A 19,627-nucleotide genomic window follows, 5' to 3' on the forward strand; every position below is an offset into this window, starting at 1 on the left:
GCAGATTTGTGATTGGAGAATGATTTTGTTGGGGGTTTCTTGGCTTGAGGTAGTAACTGTAGTGGTGAACTCATATCTTCCCCCTGCCTCACTCCTCTCATTAACCACTCCCCCTTCCTAGCGCTTTATTTCCATTTTGTCACTGCACTCATATCACCCGTCACCATAGATTGAGCATGCGGGCTCTGTATACCAATGTCTCAGCCTCGTTAAACCCTGGGATAGCCTAGCTACGCAAAGATTCAACATGTTGGAATGTAAAACCTCAACATTATTATTTTTAAATAAATCAACGAATACAAAATAAAAGCCATAGGTAATCAACGTACCGGTCTGTCACTGTCTTGGTAAATGTTAGGTGAAAATGCTCAGAATTGTATGGGCAGCTGCCATAAGATAAAATTGGGTATATTGGTACACAGTGTTAATATACACTGTGGTTGCGTGCTACACTTGTATTTTGTTTCATCAACGAGCCTTTAATTAAAGTTTTGCGTTAAATGATGATAGAAATTTGCTGGTCCTAATGTAGACCTTAGACAACATTAGAAGACTCCCACAGGATACATGCACTTCAAGCTGGGAAACTGTGTTCTAGATTCACCAGGATATAGTTCAATTTTTATTTGTTTTACAGGTAGAATAACCATTTGACACATAATGGTAAATATCCAAGTCCTTGTTTTAGGTATTTTTGTTTTAGAACCTTTCTGTCTAGGTTTCAAAAGCCACCAACGAAGCTCTTTGTTTACAAGTCTTTTGGGTTAAGAGTATCCAACCATTATGTGCCTCCATGTCTCCCTTTAAGCCGGTCTTCCTCTTGCCTTACACAGGTACAGAGCAGGCTAAACATTTCTTTGACATCGGGGACCCAGAGGAGAAGAGGTCTCAGATCAGTGCAGACAGTGGTCTGAGTGTTACCTCAGGATCTCAGGTAAGCTGCAAACATTCCGGAAGTAATCAGTTTTGTAGGACAGGGTAAAGATTTTTTGAGTGTCCTTGTTTGAATATATTTTGAGGAGGATTTACAGTTAACTTGTATTGCTAAATACATTCTTTTTAGAATAATTTGAGTTTATATTTCCATTCACAAAGGGTCTTTAGAGTTTGGGTTGCTTTTACCTTGATTAATGCATTGTGTATTCATTTATTTTTTTCTGTGGAATCAGAAGAGTGACATAGATGGTAGCAGTGTGACACCTTCAATTCTGATCCGAAGTAGCAGCCAGGATTCGGAACTCAGCACAGTGGTAGGAACAGAAAAGGCTTGATATTCTGTCTGATAGAGAGAATGTTTAATGGTTCTCATAGCAGGAGATAACTGAATACTTGATGCTTCCTTTGTTAATGGTGATGGAGAGCTTGGTGTTTGTTGTCGAAAAAGAGGCTTGGGAATGGTTGATATTTCTATTAGAGATTAAGTGGCTGCTGAATGCCTTTTATTTTCTCTGAAGATAGTTGCGATCTAAGAAAGCTAACTGATCCACCAGTGAATGCTTGATCCTTGCTATGGAGAAAGTGATGGTCTGAGAAAGCTTGATATTTCTAGTTGAGAGTGAGACCACTGAATGTTTTCTCTGGGAAGAGGGAGAGGTAATTAAATGCTTAATTCTGCCGGTCTTTGAATGTTTGATGCTTCCTGAGTAGAGAATCGATTTCTGATAATGCTAGATGGTTTGTAGCAAGAGATCCTTTAAACATGACAAACGTTTCTTTTACAGGTGAGTAACAGCTCAGGGGAAACCATGGGAGCTGACAGCGATTTGAGCAGCAATGCTGGAGACACGTTGGGAGGAGCTGGTGGAGGCCACCTCTCCGGATCCAGCGGAGCTGTATCGGACAGTGAAATCCAGATGAACTCAAACACCGGAGCTATATTTGTAAGGGGCAGAGCTAGTATTCCTTGACCTTTATGTTGATTTTCAAAGTAATCTAGATTTTGGAGAAAGGACTGTTAAATTCTGTGCAATGACTTCATTTCCAGAAGAAAAATGGTGTCTCTTGATTATAGTGACACTAGTTTGGGCGGGATATAATACTCCAGTTCTAACTGCAGGTTATAGGTGATGAGCTGTTCTTTTGCCCGCACAGTTCTGACAGAAAAAGTACTCAATCGCTCTGTGTTTGTGTTTTTTGTTGTTGTTGTTTTTTTGGTGGGGGTCGCTGTATATTTGGATTATGATTGTAGCTCTAACCATTATTGCTCACGATAGAATATCAGAACAAAACCTGAATGGAAAACTCCAGTAGTTCTGGTTTACTCGTGTGTAAATGTTATCTCTCTATAGACTGTAAGCCCGTTGGAGCAGGGTCCTCTTTAACCGATCGTTCCTGTACGTTTTTTCTAATTGTCCTACTTACAGTTAAATGCCCCCCTCTTATAATATTGTATAGCGCTATGGAATCTGTTGGCGCTATATAAATGGCGATAATAATATTATATTGTTCTTTCCATCATAGGGGAAATCTCAGTTACTGCGTCCAGGTGAGAAGGAGATCATTGTTAGTCCGGGACGCCCACCTCAAGACCTGAGTCTGCGTATCTATCTATATGAAGGCCTGTTAGGTAAATCATTTTTATTTTTTTGAAAAGCAGCAATAAGTGTAGTACGCTGTAGTGAAACCCATTTAAATTGTCATAATCCAAAAACTAATGACATCTTGCACCTTTCTTATATCACCATCAACACTTTTAGCCCTCTGTCAGTGATTTCCATCCTTCCCTGCCAAAACAAAACAAAGGTCTATCTCATTCTGTGCACTTTCTCTTGTCTCCTCAGCACTTCAGGACCTCATCCCTTAAATGACATTATCTCCCTTCCATTCCCTTCAGGATATAATTTCAAATTAATCCACAACTTCTCCCACCTTCCCTTTAGTGGCCTCCCTTTAATAACCTATAACTTCTCCCACCTTCCCTTCCGTGGCCTCTCCTTAATAACCTGCAACTTCTCCTACCTTCTCTTCTTTGGCCTCTCCTTAACCTTTAACTTCTCCTACCTTCTCTTCTTCGGCCTCTCCTTAATAACTTGCAACTTCTTCTACCTTCTCTTCTTTGGCCTCTCCTTAATAACCTGCAACTTCTCCTACCGTCTCTTCTGTGGCCTCTCCTTAATAACATGCAACTTCTCCCGTCTTCTGTTCCGTGGCCCCTCCTTAATAACCTGCAACTTCTTCTACCTTCTCTTCTGTGGCCTCTCCTTAATAAGCTGCAACTTCTCCCACCTTCCCTTCCGTGGCCCCTCCTTAATAACCTGCAACTTCTCCCGTCTTCTGTTCCGTGGCCTCTCCTTAATAACCTGCAGCTTCTCCTACCTTCTCTACTTTGGCCTCTCCTTAATAACCTGCAACTTCTGCTACCTTCTCTTCTGTGACCTCTCCTTGGTAACCTGTAACTTCTCCTGCCTTCCCTTCCACTTCCTTCACTTCAGTGACCTCCTTCCCCAGATAACACATGACCTCTTCCACCTCTCCGAGTCACTTCGCCATAAATGAGCAGTCTTCACTATTAAACCATCTTTGTCTGCAGTTGGGGGATCTACGTTGTGTTTTTTAGGGCTTTCAAAAGGCCTCTCTGATTGATGTTTGACAATAAGCACTCTCTTACTACATATAAATGGTATTGAAAACATCCCCGCTCAATGTTTTAACAAGAGCCTCCCTTCCTTTGTGCCTTTCAATATGTACTGCTTGTTACCTTTGCCCACTTCTTGTTCCTATTTCTCTTGTGTCTCCTACTTTTCTCTTGTTTTCACGCTGCCTATTGGTGTTGGCTTCATTACACAGGACGAGATAAGGGCTCAGTCTGGGATCAGCTGGAAGAGGCAGCCATGGAAACCTTCTCGCTGAGTAATTACGCCTGCCTTACCAACTAGTTGCATTGCCATGCTTGCTGCGTGACTGCGTTATACCCCTGCATGTGTCTTCTTGTTATCACCCTGTCTATATTGGTTTTCATTGTACTTCCATATACAGTACTGCTTATATCCATCAGTATGTATCCTATTATGACAGATTTTATTGCATTTCCAATTATACTTAAAGGAGAACTGTCACTTATCTGGGAATTATTCCTGCTTTATTTTTATAAGGTGGGGAGTCATATTAAGTCAGATGTTAACTTGCTTTTAAAGTTCTTATCTGCTCTGTAAATTGAACTTTAATCACACACGGGAAGCTCCTGCAAGGTCTTGCAGGCTCTTAACAGTGCAGAGGATAAGAAATTCTAAGTTAAACAGACTGCAATAAAGGAAGTGTAAACATTAGCTGACTCTTTACAGGAAGTGTTTAGGAAGGGTGTGCAAGTCACATGCAGGGAGGTGTGGCTAGGGCTGTATAAATAAAGTGATTACACTCCTAAATGGCAGATAATTGAGCAGTGAGACTGCAGTGGCATGATCTATACCCCAAAACTGTTTAATTAAGCTGAAGTTGTTTTGGTGACTATAGAGTCCCTATTAAGCACTGCTAACCATTTGAATGTTTTAATCAATCAAAGAGCATACGTTACTTAAACAAGAGCTTTACTTTTCATAACAGTGTATGTTCCTTGCATAGTTTATGGTCTTAGTGGCCATACAAGTGCTTATTTGGCCAGTGGCTCCTTCATTGCTTCTTGTAGTGGCGCAGGTTCTGTAGTAGTGTATCTGGCTCTATTAATGAAACCATGAATTATACTAATGATAAGTTGAGAACACACAGAGTGGCTTTTATTAGCTTGGCAAGCAGTTCCGTTCACATTTTGTGATGAAAAGATGTTCTGCACTCCCAATGAACATGATCGGATAGAAAGGACTTGCAGGTATCTATTTATCTCCTAATGAGCGTAGTCCTTAATGCAGGAAGTTGGATTTCTGTGCACTTGTACCAATTCAGGAGCTTTCTGCTTGAAGTCTATTTAAAGCAAGGGGAAGGATGGCCCCTGGACCAGTAGTATGGTGTAAAAACAATGCAATGAGACCACATTCTTTAAATCTCCGCAAGTCAGGGGAGGTGTTTTCAGAGTTCTTCATCCAATTTTAGCGTGTCTTTGTGTAATGGGTGCCCTCCAGCAAGGGATTCTGCCAGAACAGTGCTCCTAGTTTATTATGTTTTAGTTCTGTGCTTGTAAAATGGCAAAAATACCGCTGGCCTAACATGCATACACAATTTAATCTCCTGTGCACGAGCCTTGTTTAAATGAATAGCGTTGGGATATGTCGCAACCCGTTCCCACGTGATCACTCACAGAATCTAGTTACGGTGGATGATCTGTATGTTGCTGGATTGTGTACCCAGAAGGCAGGGTTCTGTTTGACATTCAGAAACAGCTGTTTGCTTTCTATTCTCACCCTACCTGTTCACTGAATTCCATAAGTTTTTAAAACATACCTTCAAAAATCTCCCTAGACGATTCTCTGGCACTTCAACGTAGGTTTGATACAGAGAGGGGATGCATTTGCATTCTGATTAAATCTGGTGTGAAAAAAAACGCTGTTTTGATGTTTATGCACTGTCCCATTCCTTCTAAATTAGGGATACAAAACCTATATCTAACCCAGTTGTACTGAAAAACAAACCATGACAGAGGCTGTTTAACACCTTAAGGACCAAACTTCTGGAATACAAGGGAATCATGTCACACATGTCGTGTCCTTAAGGGGTTAAATGCTTCTCTCTCCTAACCAGTGACACATGCAAATATATTTCTGAGTTGAAACCGTGTCCACATTTAAGTAATAGAGGGTTATTCAGACGTGAAAGAAAATTCTCGTCTACGCCTGTCTTCCATTTTATCACTTCCCCACCCTCTTTGGTCATGTGACCACGGCTTAGTGAATTCCTGTCGTTTATCTGGTTTCTGGAAAGTCTGCAATTATCCAAATTTCTGTTAAACTATTGCTTCTTGGTTTGCCATAGACCTGTAGAGAGACCAGACACTGTTTGGTGTTGGTATAGGGTATCTCTAATAGAACATGCTGATTGGCCAGGCTGTAATGTGTTTTTATTTTTTATTATTAGAACCCTTTCTAATGAAGCTAAGGGGGGGGGGGGGGGGGCGCGCAAGTCACTTAAGTGGTGTTTTTAACACTATAGGGTCAGGAATACATATTTGTGTCCCTGACCCTATATTGTTCCTTTAATTAATACATCCGAAAAGGTGAAGATATGGTTTTGGGACACTCTTAGCCATGTTGTAAAACAATATGATGTCGAAGCTATAGACCTATTCTCCTAAAGAAGCCTTTCATTAAATTAGTTTTATGTTGACATGATATCTTGCATCATGCAGTTCCATGCACAAGGCAGGATTTAGTACTACAAGCAAAGATGTAAGGGGAAAGGTGGTATCTAGTTGTTAAAGGACCACTATAGTGCCAGGAAAACAAACTTGTTTTCCTGGCACTATAGGGTCATTAGGTCTCTCCCACCCTCAGGGCCCCCCTCCTGCTGGGCTGAAGGGGTTAAAACTCATTCAGCCACTTACCTTTCTCCAGCACCGGGCTCCCTCTGCGCTGGGGAACTCTCCTCCTCCCTCTGCCGACGTCTGCTCTGAAAGCGCATGCGCTACAAGAGCTGTGCATGCGTTCAAACCGCCCATAGGAAAGCATTACTCAATGCTTTCCTATGGACATCCAGCATCTTCTCTCTGTGATTTTCACAGTGAGAATTGCGGAAGCGCCTCTAGCGGCTGTCAGTGAGACAGCCACTAGAGGCTGGATTAACCCTCTCTGAAACTGGATTAACCCTTCTCTGAAACTGCTATGTTTTCAGCTGCAGGGTTAAAACTAGAGGGACCGGTACCCAGACCACTTCATTGAGCTGAAGTGGTCTGGGTGCCTATATATCGTATATCAAATCGTATATTGGCAAATATTCTAAGGATTGGAGTAAACTCTGATGTATTTATGGTAATTATTTTGTTATGTGGTTTTGCATTGCTTTTAATCCTAGCAATAGTAGCATCCGTTCTCCTGTAAAAGCAACAGATTGGTAGCAGCAGTACAGTGTGAGGAAATTCCTCGTACGTTGAAACTTTGTGCAGATACTAAGGACAAGTATCAAGAAATCCAGCCCTGCAAATTTAGTGATGTGATGCAAATGTACTTTTTGAGACGTTTTGTTTAGTGCATCTTAGCTGTTTCTCATATTCATTCGGGGCTTGTACTGTTTGCGTTTCGTGCATGAGGTAATGTTTTGAGTGCCTGCATGGTATGCAGTAGTTTCGGACCAGCACTGACTTCCATATATATTGCAGGCAAAGAGAGGTCCACTTTGTGGGACCAGATGCAATTTTGGGAAGATGCTTTCCTTGATGCTGTCATGTTGGAGAGGGAAGGCATGGGTATGGATCAAGGACCCCAGGAGATGATAGATCGGTGAGTCTTCTGTTGTTGGTTCTTCTTCTGTAAACCATTTAGTGTGGACCCTGATACTGGACGTGCTATCCTGTCTTTTAAGATACTTCTCCCTCGGTGATCATGACCGTAAACGTCTTGAGGAAGATGAAGATCGTCTCTTGGGAACTCTACTGCACAACATGGTATCCTACATGGTGATGATGAAGGTTAGAGCTGCATGTGCAATCTTTACACCTTTAGTATAAAGTTGTAACACCTTTACACCTTGGCCCAAGAAGTTATCCTTCTAACCTTATAGCATATTTAGCACTCTATGAGCCTCTTGTAGAAGACAGAAAGTGTACGCACGTGTGTGTATGCTCTAAACAAGAGTGAATACCAAATTGTCCTTTTGACCTAGTGCATGAGTCTGTTTTTCTGCATTGTATAATATTTACAGTTGCATGCTTTTAAAATTTTGACAAAAAATAAATACAATTTGGGGCGTTGCAGAGCTAATAAGGGAATGGTTTCCAGATTCAATAATACATTATTTTTAAATCTGCAACAATCAGATTTATTCTGTCACAAGGTAACATCAAGAACCGTTGTACCCATCTAAGATCTTTGTCACACCTTGTAATAGACACCAAAATTGTCTGGAATACAGTAGCGCCTGCCTTTACCCTTGGACATTTTTCTTCTCTGTCTCCTTTAGGTGAATAAGACAGATCTCCGGAGGAAGGTCAGGCGTCTCCTCGGAAAATGTCACATTGGCCTAGTTTACAGCCAAGAGGTCAACGACCTCCTGGACAAAGTGACCAATTTGGTAAGAAAGCCATGGTTTGTGAGAAGCAAGTCATGATAAATATGAAGTGTGTGAAACTGTATGAAGCAAAGAGTTAGGAAGCTGTTCTTCACTAATTATCTCAAGAGAGCATTACTCTGGTATTTAATGGATTAAGCCATCAAAGTAGAGACTTGCTTGATCTTGTCAGGGGCTAGTGATCTGACCAAACTAATTTTATTTCTCTGTTCTAAAGTGGAACATCTCCATTTGGTGAGAACTCACTGTGACCCAAAAAACTGTAATTAAAACAATACTAATTGTATATGTTAATTTAATCATTTTTAAATTCTAGGAATTTTGTAGTCCAGTAGCAATAGACATTTCTACTTGAATATATCCGGGTAGTGTCCTTTCAATCCTGTTGAGTGCTGTAATTTACTCTTGATTCACAGAATGGCCGCGAGTTAAACGTTCGCCCAAGCGGAAGCCGTCACATTAAGAAGCAAACATTTGTGGTGCATGCTGGGACAGACACAAGTGGGGACCTTTTCTTTATGGAGGTGAGATAATTAAGAATCCTATTACTCTGTGCTATGCTTACACTGCAATTTTAGATGTAGTCCACACCATCTGGAGTGATTGATCCCTTATTGTAAAATGTAGTAGCATAAAAAGGAACACTCAAGGTGTAAAGTGATATATGTTTTCTAATATGATATATAGATAGTACATTAATAATATACAGAAATGAATTTAAAATGAAGGCCTTTTATGGTTGCACAGGTAAGCAGCAGTGAGCTTTGCTTAGACCAGGAAGAGGCTGTGCCAATCAGAGACCCTCATTTTGTTCTATGAGGTCTGATCTAATCCCATGACATTTATGGTGTATTTATAAACATAGTGTATCTCATCTGAAGAATAGAATTTCTGCTGGGGAATGACCTACGTAACCCATGAACCCCTCTTGGACAGGGGAAACATGGGTAAATCTTGTATGGGGGAAATAAAAGGAAAAATCTCTTCAATACTAGGTACAATGAGACCAGGGCAGATGATCTCCCTGAGCAACAGCTGTGGCATTATTCAGAGTAACTCTTGGACATTATTGTTATTTAAGTGTTGATACCATGTTACCCAAAGTATTTTATGGTTTTGTCAATTATCTTCCCTGATCTTCCGATAAGCTTAGCAGTCTATGATCAGTCCTTTGCAACTGGCAGTCAGCATAGTGAAAACGCACAGAGAAGAGGAAAAATTAAACAATGTTTCTATTTTTCCTCCTCATTTGCATTGTGTGCCTTGGCTGTGCCTGGAATGAACAGGTTTGTGATATAATTTGCTAAATCTTTAATACCAAACATAGCATTACATGTAAACGGTAACAAAGTGATTTTCAGTGGTTTAATTTCCAGAGAAATTAGGGTTCCATCTCCATCCCCTCACTAAAACGATTCCGTTGACACCAACCAACACCAAGACATGCATCCATTCAGTCTGTTCTGTTTTCTATGTCTCCCAGGTCTGCGATGACTGCATCGTACTGCGCAGTAACATCGGAACAGTGTATGAACGCTGGTGGTACGAGAAACTCATTAACATGACCTACTGTCCCAAAACAAAAGTGCTGTGTCTGTGGAGGAGGAATGGACAGGAAACACAACTCAACAAGTTCTTCACTAAGAAGGTGGGTCCCCATTCAGACGGAGATAAATGGCTAATAATTATGCTAATTGAGAGAGAGGCGGTTCGTAGGGACAATTGTTGAGCTAGCAGAGCTTCAATTCCCATGTTTTGTAATATTTGGCACTGGGAAACGTATAAAATCACTTACTGTATTGATTTACATTTTCCTATACATCATTAATGTTTTAAATTCTTTCTCCCCCATTTCAAATAGTTTACTGCATTAAATTAATAGTTGCATCATTTTAGTGAGTTAAATAGTGCATTTTTGAGCCGTCACTCTTTAATATTCTATTTACTGACCTGTATATCAACAAAGTGTTTGTGAGGTTTAAAACGTTACAAATAAACGTAGAAATAAACAGCACTGTTAGGGGTAATCACTAAAGTTAAAATTGCTGCAAATTCAGAGTGAAATTAAAATGTATGGCCAAGACAGCCAATCTAAAGACCACTGATTTGGAGAATTTTTTAAGTTGCCTTTTTTGGCCTTAATTTAAAAATGTATTTTGAATTCCTAGCAATTCTCTCTTTAGTAAATAACCCTGTGTATTGTTTTTTTCATCACATCACATGGAGTAAATGATGGTACCCTTTTTAAACGGTTCTAAAAAATCGTCATGATGGTAATTGAATAACATAATTTATTGTTCACGTTCTAAATCTTAGATCGGAGTTCTAGTTTCACGGAAGGTTTGATTCTGTTCTTCCTTGTTTCCCCTTTCAGTGTCGAGAGCTGTATTACTGTGTAAAGGAAAGTATGGAACGAGCTGCAGCGCGGCAACAGACTATTAAACCAGGTGAGTCAAACACAATTTCTTTACTCTGTAGATGGAATGATAAAACCTTTTGTTTAGAAGAAACCTTATTTGTAAATTCTCTCCTCCCCCTGCCATCAAGTTGTGATTTATCTTTTGGAGCAATGACACCCACACCCCTCTCCTGACACCGGTGCAGTACGGTTATTGCTTATTTCTAGGGGTATGCTCATTATACCTGATGATGGGGTTTGTGAATTGACTCTCTGATTGCCAGAGGTGCTCTCCAAAAGGTTAAACTTGTCCTGCCGGTAGAGCGTTGGTGACCAGCACTTGCATATTTTTTTCTCACTGAGTTGAAGGGAACATTAATAGGATTTTCTTTTATACTCCATTATATTGTAAGGACATGGCATTTAGAATGATTCACAGGACCCTCTTATCTCCAGCATTTGCAGGCTGTCCTTGCTGTTCCGTTTTTGGACAGCTTTGGATGTATAACACCGTTTGACAGTGGACAGGTTGATGGCACCGAAAGACTCCTAATATCATATTACAATAAGCTGTAGTGGTTATGGTACTCTGATCTTTAAAATCTCAGCTGTTGCAGTCTCTGGAAGCTTGATATCTGCAGCAATGTACTTGCTCTACAGCCCCTGTCCTCCTTTGACCTTTTGTTTCTTTCCATTTCTATTCAAGGCCCAGAGCTTGGTGGGGAGTTCCCTGTTCAGGATATGAAGACTGGAGAAGGGGGGCTCCTGCAAGTTACCTTGGAAGGAATTAACCTGAAATTCATGCACAGTCAGGTATGAGGGGAGCGTGGAACTGGGAAGAGCAGTTGTGTGTGATTGAGTTCAGGGTTGACTAGGGGGTGGAAGGAGGCAGATCAAGGTGTAGATGTGAAGTTGTGTTCTGTGTGTTCTCCTTTTTATGTGCATAAATCATGGAGGGCCGGATCTAAAAGCGTTAGTGCTTGCTTTGTGGAGTTACTGTTCGCTTACCATTGTATGCATGGTGTTTGTGTGTCTCCAAGGCCTGGCTGGGTGATTTCAGCATCATGGAGTATGGATTCAGTCTGCTGCTGCCGCCTCTGATATAGAGTGATACCTGGGTGTGTATGCAAGAGGGTGTGTTTGGGTCATGCACTGCATTCTGGGTAATTGTGCTAGCTGCAGTGTGCCGGGTACCCCATGTTTTAAGATCCCTTTTACCTCTCAGTCTGTTTCCTTTGCTTGCTGAAGCTGTGTGGCACTCGTGCTGTCTCTGCTCCATCTTGCTCTCTGCCTGCGGGAAGGGGGGAGGGCGATGCTGTCTCTTTGTTAACCCTTTCCTGGCTCAGGCTGACCTCTCCCAGCGCTGACACTCCATATACAGCTCATCTTCAAGTCACCTGTGAAAGGGAGGGGGTGTAAATTTCAGGTCATTGTTTGGGAGGAGGGGGGGATTCTGCAAGTCACAACAATGTCACCCAGGGAGCAAAGGTCTTTCAGTAAAATTTAGAAAACCATTGAGATGTTATTTTGGAAGACAAGAGCTGGATTATGAAACACCATTGCTTAGTATTAAAGGGGGATTAATCCAGAGGACTGTAACAGGCCCACTTGGATACTAGTAGTTCATTGTGTTACAATATGCTCTTGAAACAGACCATAATGGCCCCCTCAATGCAGTAAGGGCGGCGCCTGCGCTCCGTGCTGGGTGAGGAGCAGGGACGGATTTGACAATGGGGGCTTCGTCTCCTGGCTCCCCATGTCGATGTCTTGGTCTGGGCTGTGTGTTGCTGGGGTAGGAAGTTGTGGTATCGCTGTGTCACTAACCGTCTCATTTCTCTCCCATGCTCACTCCTCCTGCAAGGAGCGGAAGGTACTCACTCTGCCGCCATCTTTGCTTCTCGCTGCTCCCCCCCTTTCCCGAGCTGTCTGTGCTGCCTCCTGTCTAACCTTCAATTCCTCCCCCCCCGGCTTTAGTTATGGTTTATCTCCTGATAATTTTGCTGTGTTAGGATGCGTCTTCCCCATTATTCCAAAGCTGTTTTCCCTCACACATCAACTCTGTTACAGAAATGTGAATTCCACTGGATATCCCAGACATCAAAAATTAACCTGTGCCTTCTGTCTCTCTCCCTGTTCCTCACAAACTTTCTCCCTGTCCCCTTCCTGTCCTTTTCTCATCCTATCATCTCCTAACACTCTCTTGCTCGTCCTTCATTCATCTTCCCATGTTTCATTTGCTTCAATCCTTCTCCTGTCTGATGCTCATTTTCATCATCTTAATTACTATAATTTTACTGGCATTATGGTCTGCAATCTCTCTATTTTTAATTTTTTTATACCTTCTCTCAATGCTTAAATCTCTCCCTCTCTGTTTTAATATCACCCCCTCAAACTCCAATGTAACCCTTTTTCCGTTTATCTCTTTTAATATCTCCCCTTCCTCGTATACATTGCCTCCATCTTTACATCTTCCTCTCTCTGTCTACCCACTCCTAATGCCTACATCCCTCTCAAACATGATATTTGTCTTCACAATGCTACTCTTTCGTTTAAACATTCTCCAATCTGTCTATCCTTTGTTTAAATTCTGTTCTCTCTCCTTGCAACACCTCTGATTTGCTTTTAACATTCTTTTATCTCATCCCTCCTTCACTCTTCCTTCTAATTCTTGCAATCTTTTACTTCCCCTCTCTTTCCTTCCCTCCTCCTCCCGTCTCTGTTCCTGTCCCCCTCTCTCCTCTAGGTTTTCATACAGCTGAATCACATAAAAAAGTGTAACACTGTACGGGGTGTCTTTGTCCTGGAAGAATTTGGTAATTACCATCCTTTTGCTGCTAGGTCTGTATTTTCACGGCAGTAACTCAGGGTCCGAGGTGCTAGACCTACAGAGGATGTGGACTGTCTCAGGCCGGGATGTTCACGTGTGGGTTCTCTGAGTTACTGCTGTGGTTTTTATTTTTTATGCATAACATCCCTGTGGCAGCCATGAAAACCTTCCTTCTCCAGATCAGGTAATGTTCAGCCTGGAAAGTGCCCCTTCTTCCATAGGGAGCACTCAGTTTGTTAAGAATACCAGTGAAATTATTGCACTATATATGATACACGCATGGTACCCCTTAGATAATCTCTGCTGGACTTTCTAGGTACAAACAACTTTACATTACTCACTAGACAGCGATTTTAATGTAGATTCAACCATTCAATATGTCTGAGACTAGGTCCCCTTATTTGTTCCCTGGCATCAGCCCCAAGTATCAATGAGGGTGGCGACCCTCATTGTGTTCTGGAGTTAGACAGGCTCCGTGACTATTTACTGGCGTAGTCACAGGTTATAGTTGGTGTCAGATACGTATAAATTGGGATACCCTGAATTAAATTTAATTTATAGATTTACCAGCCATTCGATCACCATTAACGTTCCGTTCTTATTATTCCAGTTACATTAAATATCCCAGGGATACACTAATGAGGAATTTAGATACACCTGTTTATCAAGGCAAATGGCTAAATCATTCCAAATGCAGCTCAATGCACTATATAAAACATACAGCGATGGTCAGGAGGTTTAGTACTAGACGATCATTGTTTAGCATTGTCATTCTGTGCGTGATGATTCTGAAAATGGAGACAATCAATTTTCGAAACATCTGAAGGACAAATGTCACTTTTGTCGTTTCACAGAAACATCAATGTTTTGTATTGTCTAAAAAAGGAAAAACATCCATGCACCAAAACCACCACCACTTTAAAAAAGGGATCACTGCGTGCATATCTTAACTGCTGAATTGTTTAACCCCTTAAGGACACATGACATGTGTGACATGTCATGATTCCCTTTTATTCCAGAAGTTTGGTCCTTACGGGGTTAAGCCATTTTAACACCGCAATGGTAGAATTATTCACTCTATTGATTAATGTGAAGTTGTTCTGGTAACCGGTTCTGCATAAAATCTGCAATAGGGTTTTTGCAGTCTTTTTTACTTTTCTTCGAAAACCAAGTTGCTAGAGAACCACATTAAAATAAATATTTCTTTAATTTAATTTATATAATTGGGTGTACTTGCTCTCGAACTATTAATGAGCCCCAACGTACATGTTCTTCTGCAAGGTGCAGAGAATCATGGGAAGAGCTTTTCTTAATCTCCTGGGGAACATTGGGTTGTCTAACTCCGCTCTGACATCTCTAGATCTTGTTTCTTACACTGGCTTAGGGCCAGCACAATGTTGTCCGTTTCAATACCATAGTCTATCATGTTTACCGTTAAATATTCACTTTGCTTATTTGACTAAATTTAACATCACTGTTCATTTTGTCAATCAGATCTGAATGGATAACAAAGGTATCTCTCCTTGTCATTAAATAGAATGATGTAAACAGAGGGATTACAAATAAACAAAACAGAATTTATTGATACTACCCTCATAACTTGTGTATTATTTAATATTCTTACAAAAAACGCTTGAATTGCAAAGCTCTGGTTGAATGTTTAATATAGTGGTACTTTTGTATATTTTAAACATTATATTTTTGAGGTATGAAAAATAAATCTTTATAGGAATCCACACCTGTCCATCCTGCAGTGAAATGCCCCATCTAAGCTCAATTGCCATACTTGTTAGCTCTGCCCCTTACCCCTGGCAGTCCGCATACAAAGAGCACACAGTGGATCGTGGGGATAGCTGAAATTAAGCAGTGTTTCTCTTTATTTTTTGCCATGTGTGCCCTGGCTGTGCCTTGACTGAACTTGATTGTGATGTCCGTTGCAAAATCTTTAGTCTAAATTTCATCACATGAACAAAAAGTTTAACACCCGTTCTAGATGATTTATCAATGTTTTAATCAGTGCTATAATCTCCCAGAGAAGTGACCGTTACCTTTAAGTGAACACACAGACTATATCCAATGTTCCCTTTAAGTTGATCATTGCAGTCATAATGGAATATATATCCAGATCCCGGGAGATTTATTCCACAACTGCAGTACTGTTTGGGTTATGGTGAGCAGTCCAGCGCTGATGTATTTAGATAATTTTCATTCTATAAACACCTAGAAATAACTGCACAGCAAGCTCTGGAAACTGCCTTTGACATTGGATGTAGTATTTTAACTACATCCCAAGAGGGAACTCATGTCATATTTCCTGATACTGTGTTTGATAGCCATTCAATATTCCATTGCGAGAGACTAAGACTTTGTGTTATAATTGACCTTGCTTTCCTGGGTGTATTGTTCTACTTGCTACTCTGGGGACTTGGATCTCCCAATGTTGTCTTCTCTGTGACTGTCTTCTCCCCTGGGTATGACTCTGTGGCCTATCCCCTTTCCTACTCCTGGTTGGGACACCTACTGACCTGTCTTCCACTGCTGCTGTCTGTTTTCTCTCTGTGTTTTGAACTCTCTTGTTTTGTGTCCGGTTTTAGTTCCTGAAACTAAAGAAGTGGTGAGCCATAAATACAAGACCCCCATGGTAAGTAATCACCGGCCCCACCAGCATTGCCGTACTTCGTCAACATGAAACTGTGTGAGGGGAGTTATCATAAAAATGGGGTTTAGCGACAATTCTTTTAGTGGAATGAAGTATTGGGGCATTTTCCTCCTTGTTACCAATGACAAATGGTTTCTTTTCAAAGCAATTGTATTCATTGTTTAGTGATAACCAAGTGATGTTTCACAAAGAGGCTAATTCTCTGCTTAAAAAAATAGATTGTGAAGGCTGATGAGAACCAATCGGCCCATCTAGTCTGCTTGCCCTAAGGATACCAGGTATTCACACTGCCTTCCAGCTGTAGAATGTGCCAGTGATTACATGGAAACCATTTATGAAAAGCAGTTCTTGGATAAAGTTCTAAAAGTGGAGCTATCGCCTTGAAGGCCAGTTTACTGTTCTTGTTGATTGCTCTACACGTGGACATTTGTCTCGGAACAATGTATTTATTATTAATCTCTCCTGTGTGATCTCGCTCAAGTTGTGCTGAGCATATAATGGAATCTTAACCATAGTCGTACAAATAGTAGTCCCCACATGGAGACTGGATTGTCGGGCTGGGGACCTACCTATGGAGATAACACAATCAAATAACAAATGTCCAAAATACCCGACTGGGCATGTCAGACAATGTGAAGCCCATCTAATGGCAAAAAATAAATGGTTTATTGAAAAGAATATAAAATAAATGTAAAGGGACTCACCATAAATACCAAACCGTTAGTTAATGGGGAGGTGGAAATGCATGCAGATAACTAAGGTACATACACTTAACCCATATAGAGGTCCTCTAGACAAGAGGGTTTCTTGTAACTAAAAATGGCATTAAATAATTTCACAGTAGGAGCAATTCACGTGAGCCAAGTATGAGTTACCCCCTTGGGCTACAAAGAGCTGCAATGTATCTCTTAGTATAATCGAGTACAAATTGTATCCTAATTACTGAGAGAGCTCTTCAAGTGATATCCAAGTGGAAACCATACAGAATAACATGGCTATATAAGCACAGACCCGTTTAGGCTACCTGTGTGATGTCATCTGCTATACCTCATATGTCTGTCTGAGAGAGAAGGAGCAAAAAGATTCAAAATGACTATATATGCAGTGAATCCCATGGTCGCTCCTAAAAAATAAATCTCTCAAATACCACCCCTGCCAGACAAAATATGGGGATTTAACTTAAAGGGACATTATAGTCACCAAAACAACTTTCACTTAATGAAGCAGTTTGGGTGTGTAAACTATGCCTCTGCTTAATTCTCTGCCATTTAGGAGTTAAATCACTTTTGTTTCTGTTTATACAGCCCTAGACACACCTACCCTGGCTGTTACTGACACAGCATGCATGAAAACAAAATGGTTTCATTTCCAATCAGCTGTAATTTACTTTAAAGTTTAATTTACAGAGCAGGAGATTAAAACTTTTAATTACACACATGAGGCTCCTGCAGGGTCTAGCAAGCTATTAACAGAGTAAAAGATAAGGAATTCAAAATTAAACTGAATTTGCAATAAAGGAAGTGTAAACATTACATCTCTCTTTACAGGAAGTGTTTAGTAAGGCTTTGTAAGTCACATGCAGGGAGGCGTGACTAGGGCTGCATTAAAAAGTGATTTAACGCCTAAATATTAGAGAATTGAGCAGCGAGACTGCAGGGTCATGATCTATACATCAAAATGGCTTCATTAAGCTAAAGTTGTTTTGGTGACTATAGTGTCCCTTTAATGCTAAAGTTCTCAAAACACAAGTGAAAAATTGAAGGAACATAAATGCCCACATTTTCAATAAATTGTTTGTTTTTTCATTAGAGGGACTTATTATTGTCTGACGTGCCCAGTTGGGCATGCTGGACATTTTGTTATTTGAATCCTCCTCCCCCAGTTCGTCCATTGACAAAAAAAGCGTGTTTATCAATGAAAACTACTGGCATATATCTCTGTATATTGCCCTTTGAAAATATAACTGAGAATATACCAACCACTTTCAAACTTCAGAGTATATAGTGAATAGATATGTACTATTGGGTCAATAAACTGTTGCATACAGATCTTTTGTTTGACTGATGGGCTAGAAGTGTAGAATTGTTACTGGAATGAAGTATGACTCTGTGTTAATGTGGTGTGGATATAGCTGGGGTCAAGATTTCAAGTCCTGTGCTGCTAGCCAGTCCTAAAACTTTTCACAGTAAGCCTTGAAGGATCATGGCAAACTCACTTCACTTAATTTTCACTTCCCATTGGCTAGTGACAATGTTGAACCATAGATGTAAGACCTTGGGTGTTTTTCCAACAGTAGGGAGTGCTGAAGATTTATTTTTTTAAAGGGATACAAAGTGTGATCAGAAACAGTCTACTACAGCTGTAATGCCCAAGGTTATCCCATGCTGTGAAGTTTAGTTGCCAGGTATAAGGAGAACTGCAGGGTTCTTCTGTACTGGGTCGGAACTTGCAGCTACAGAGACCTGAGTTAAGTCACGTAGGTATTCAGTTGCAGAGACTTGTTTGAAACCAAAAAAAAAAAAAATGATTTGTTTTGGGGTATAGAAATGGAGAGACTGGAACTATCTCCTCACTGTAAATTGTTCCTTCTTGCTTTTCTCAGGCCCACGAAATCTGTTATTCCGTCCTTTGTCTCTTCTCCTACGTGGCGGCCGTCAGAGGGAAGGAAGCAGAGATAAAGAGCAGACCCCCGCGACCTGTGTCCAGCTGACCTACCCTTTACCAACACAACCTTGGAACACATATTACTCCCTGTTGCCCCCTCCCACGAGCCGGTTCTGCTGACCACTGCTACCTGGGTTTGCTGTTGATGACATTCCCTCCTGTATTGACTACTCAGCATCACTATTGCTTTAGTGTTGTGTGCTTTGTGTGTTACTGGCGTCTGTGCAAGGACTACAGCTCAGCTCTTCCAGACTCACGTGTTCTCTCTTTCCATGGTTCCCCCAACCCCCTTCCTCCCTTTACTCAAGATCTTATTGTGTATTAGTGTTATTTGTGCTGACTGGTAGCATATAGAGTCACATAAGGCTGCTTTAGGGCGAGAGAGGGAAACCGCAGGCTTTGCCCTGACACCTGCGCGCACACACCCTGCGTCTCTGCTCTGAATGGTTAATCCACTACAGAATACCCACCTGCTCGCTCGGCAGTATCTTCCTGGGTTCCCTGGGAACTTAGTGGGTTAACATTGGCTGCTGATTTTGAAGTAGATTGGGACCCACATGGTGCGCTTTGTAAATATTCATTACATAAATCCACCAGCTGTCCCTATCCCTCGCACTGCCCGCAGCTTTATGGGCACCGAGATGTAAATATCCAGGTCTTTCTTATTTATAGAAATCTGTACAGTTCCTGAATGTGCAATAAACATGCATCTTGATGCTTTTTCTGTGTGTGTTTTGCAATTATTGTTTGGTTTTATAAAAAAATATGCTTTATTATAATTCAGAATAGGAAAGTGTTAGAAATGTTTGTACCAAATTAATGTGAAATAAGTTTTTCCAAATACTGTTTAATAAAAATAGTTTAAAAAGACAAAAAATATAAAAAGGTGCACCCTTCTATCATTGTTTGATAGGAACAAGTATTTTACATGGAA

General features: G+C 40.8%; 1 protein-coding gene across 18 annotated transcripts in view; it reads left to right on the plus strand.

Moving 5' to 3' along the window:
- Positions 1 to 19,413, plus strand: part of MADD (MAP kinase activating death domain) — a 67,066-nt gene extending 47,653 nt beyond the window's left edge. For 7 of the 18 annotated variants that reach the window (XM_063438191.1, XM_063438190.1, XM_063438192.1 and 4 more), the window contains 15 exons: positions 834 to 934; positions 1,170 to 1,250; positions 1,722 to 1,880; positions 2,461 to 2,566; positions 3,787 to 3,849; positions 7,238 to 7,358; positions 7,441 to 7,546; positions 8,038 to 8,148; positions 8,562 to 8,669; positions 9,629 to 9,793; positions 10,520 to 10,592; positions 11,250 to 11,356; positions 13,287 to 13,356; positions 15,965 to 16,011; positions 18,632 to 19,413. In XM_063438191.1, the coding sequence (XP_063294261.1) occupies positions 834 to 934; positions 1,170 to 1,250; positions 1,722 to 1,880; positions 2,461 to 2,566; positions 3,787 to 3,849; positions 7,238 to 7,358; positions 7,441 to 7,546; positions 8,038 to 8,148; positions 8,562 to 8,669; positions 9,629 to 9,793; positions 10,520 to 10,592; positions 11,250 to 11,356; positions 13,287 to 13,356; positions 15,965 to 16,011; positions 18,632 to 18,739 (1,526 nt within the window). In that variant the 3' untranslated portion in view covers positions 18,740 to 19,413. The remainder of the gene's footprint in view (positions 1 to 833; positions 935 to 1,169; positions 1,251 to 1,721; positions 1,881 to 2,460; positions 2,567 to 3,786; positions 3,850 to 7,237; positions 7,359 to 7,440; positions 7,547 to 8,037; positions 8,149 to 8,561; positions 8,670 to 9,628; positions 9,794 to 10,519; positions 10,593 to 11,249; positions 11,357 to 13,286; positions 13,357 to 15,964; positions 16,012 to 18,631) is intronic. The other 11 variants (XM_063438195.1, XM_063438196.1, XM_063438202.1 and 8 more) reach the window with 3 other exon arrangements.
- The last annotated feature ends 214 nt before the right edge of the window (positions 19,414 to 19,627 follow it).

This window comes from Pelobates fuscus, chromosome 12 (assembly GCF_036172605.1).
Source record: "Pelobates fuscus isolate aPelFus1 chromosome 12, aPelFus1.pri, whole genome shotgun sequence".
In the NCBI taxonomy this organism is placed as follows: Eukaryota; Metazoa; Chordata; class Amphibia; order Anura; family Pelobatidae; genus Pelobates; species Pelobates fuscus.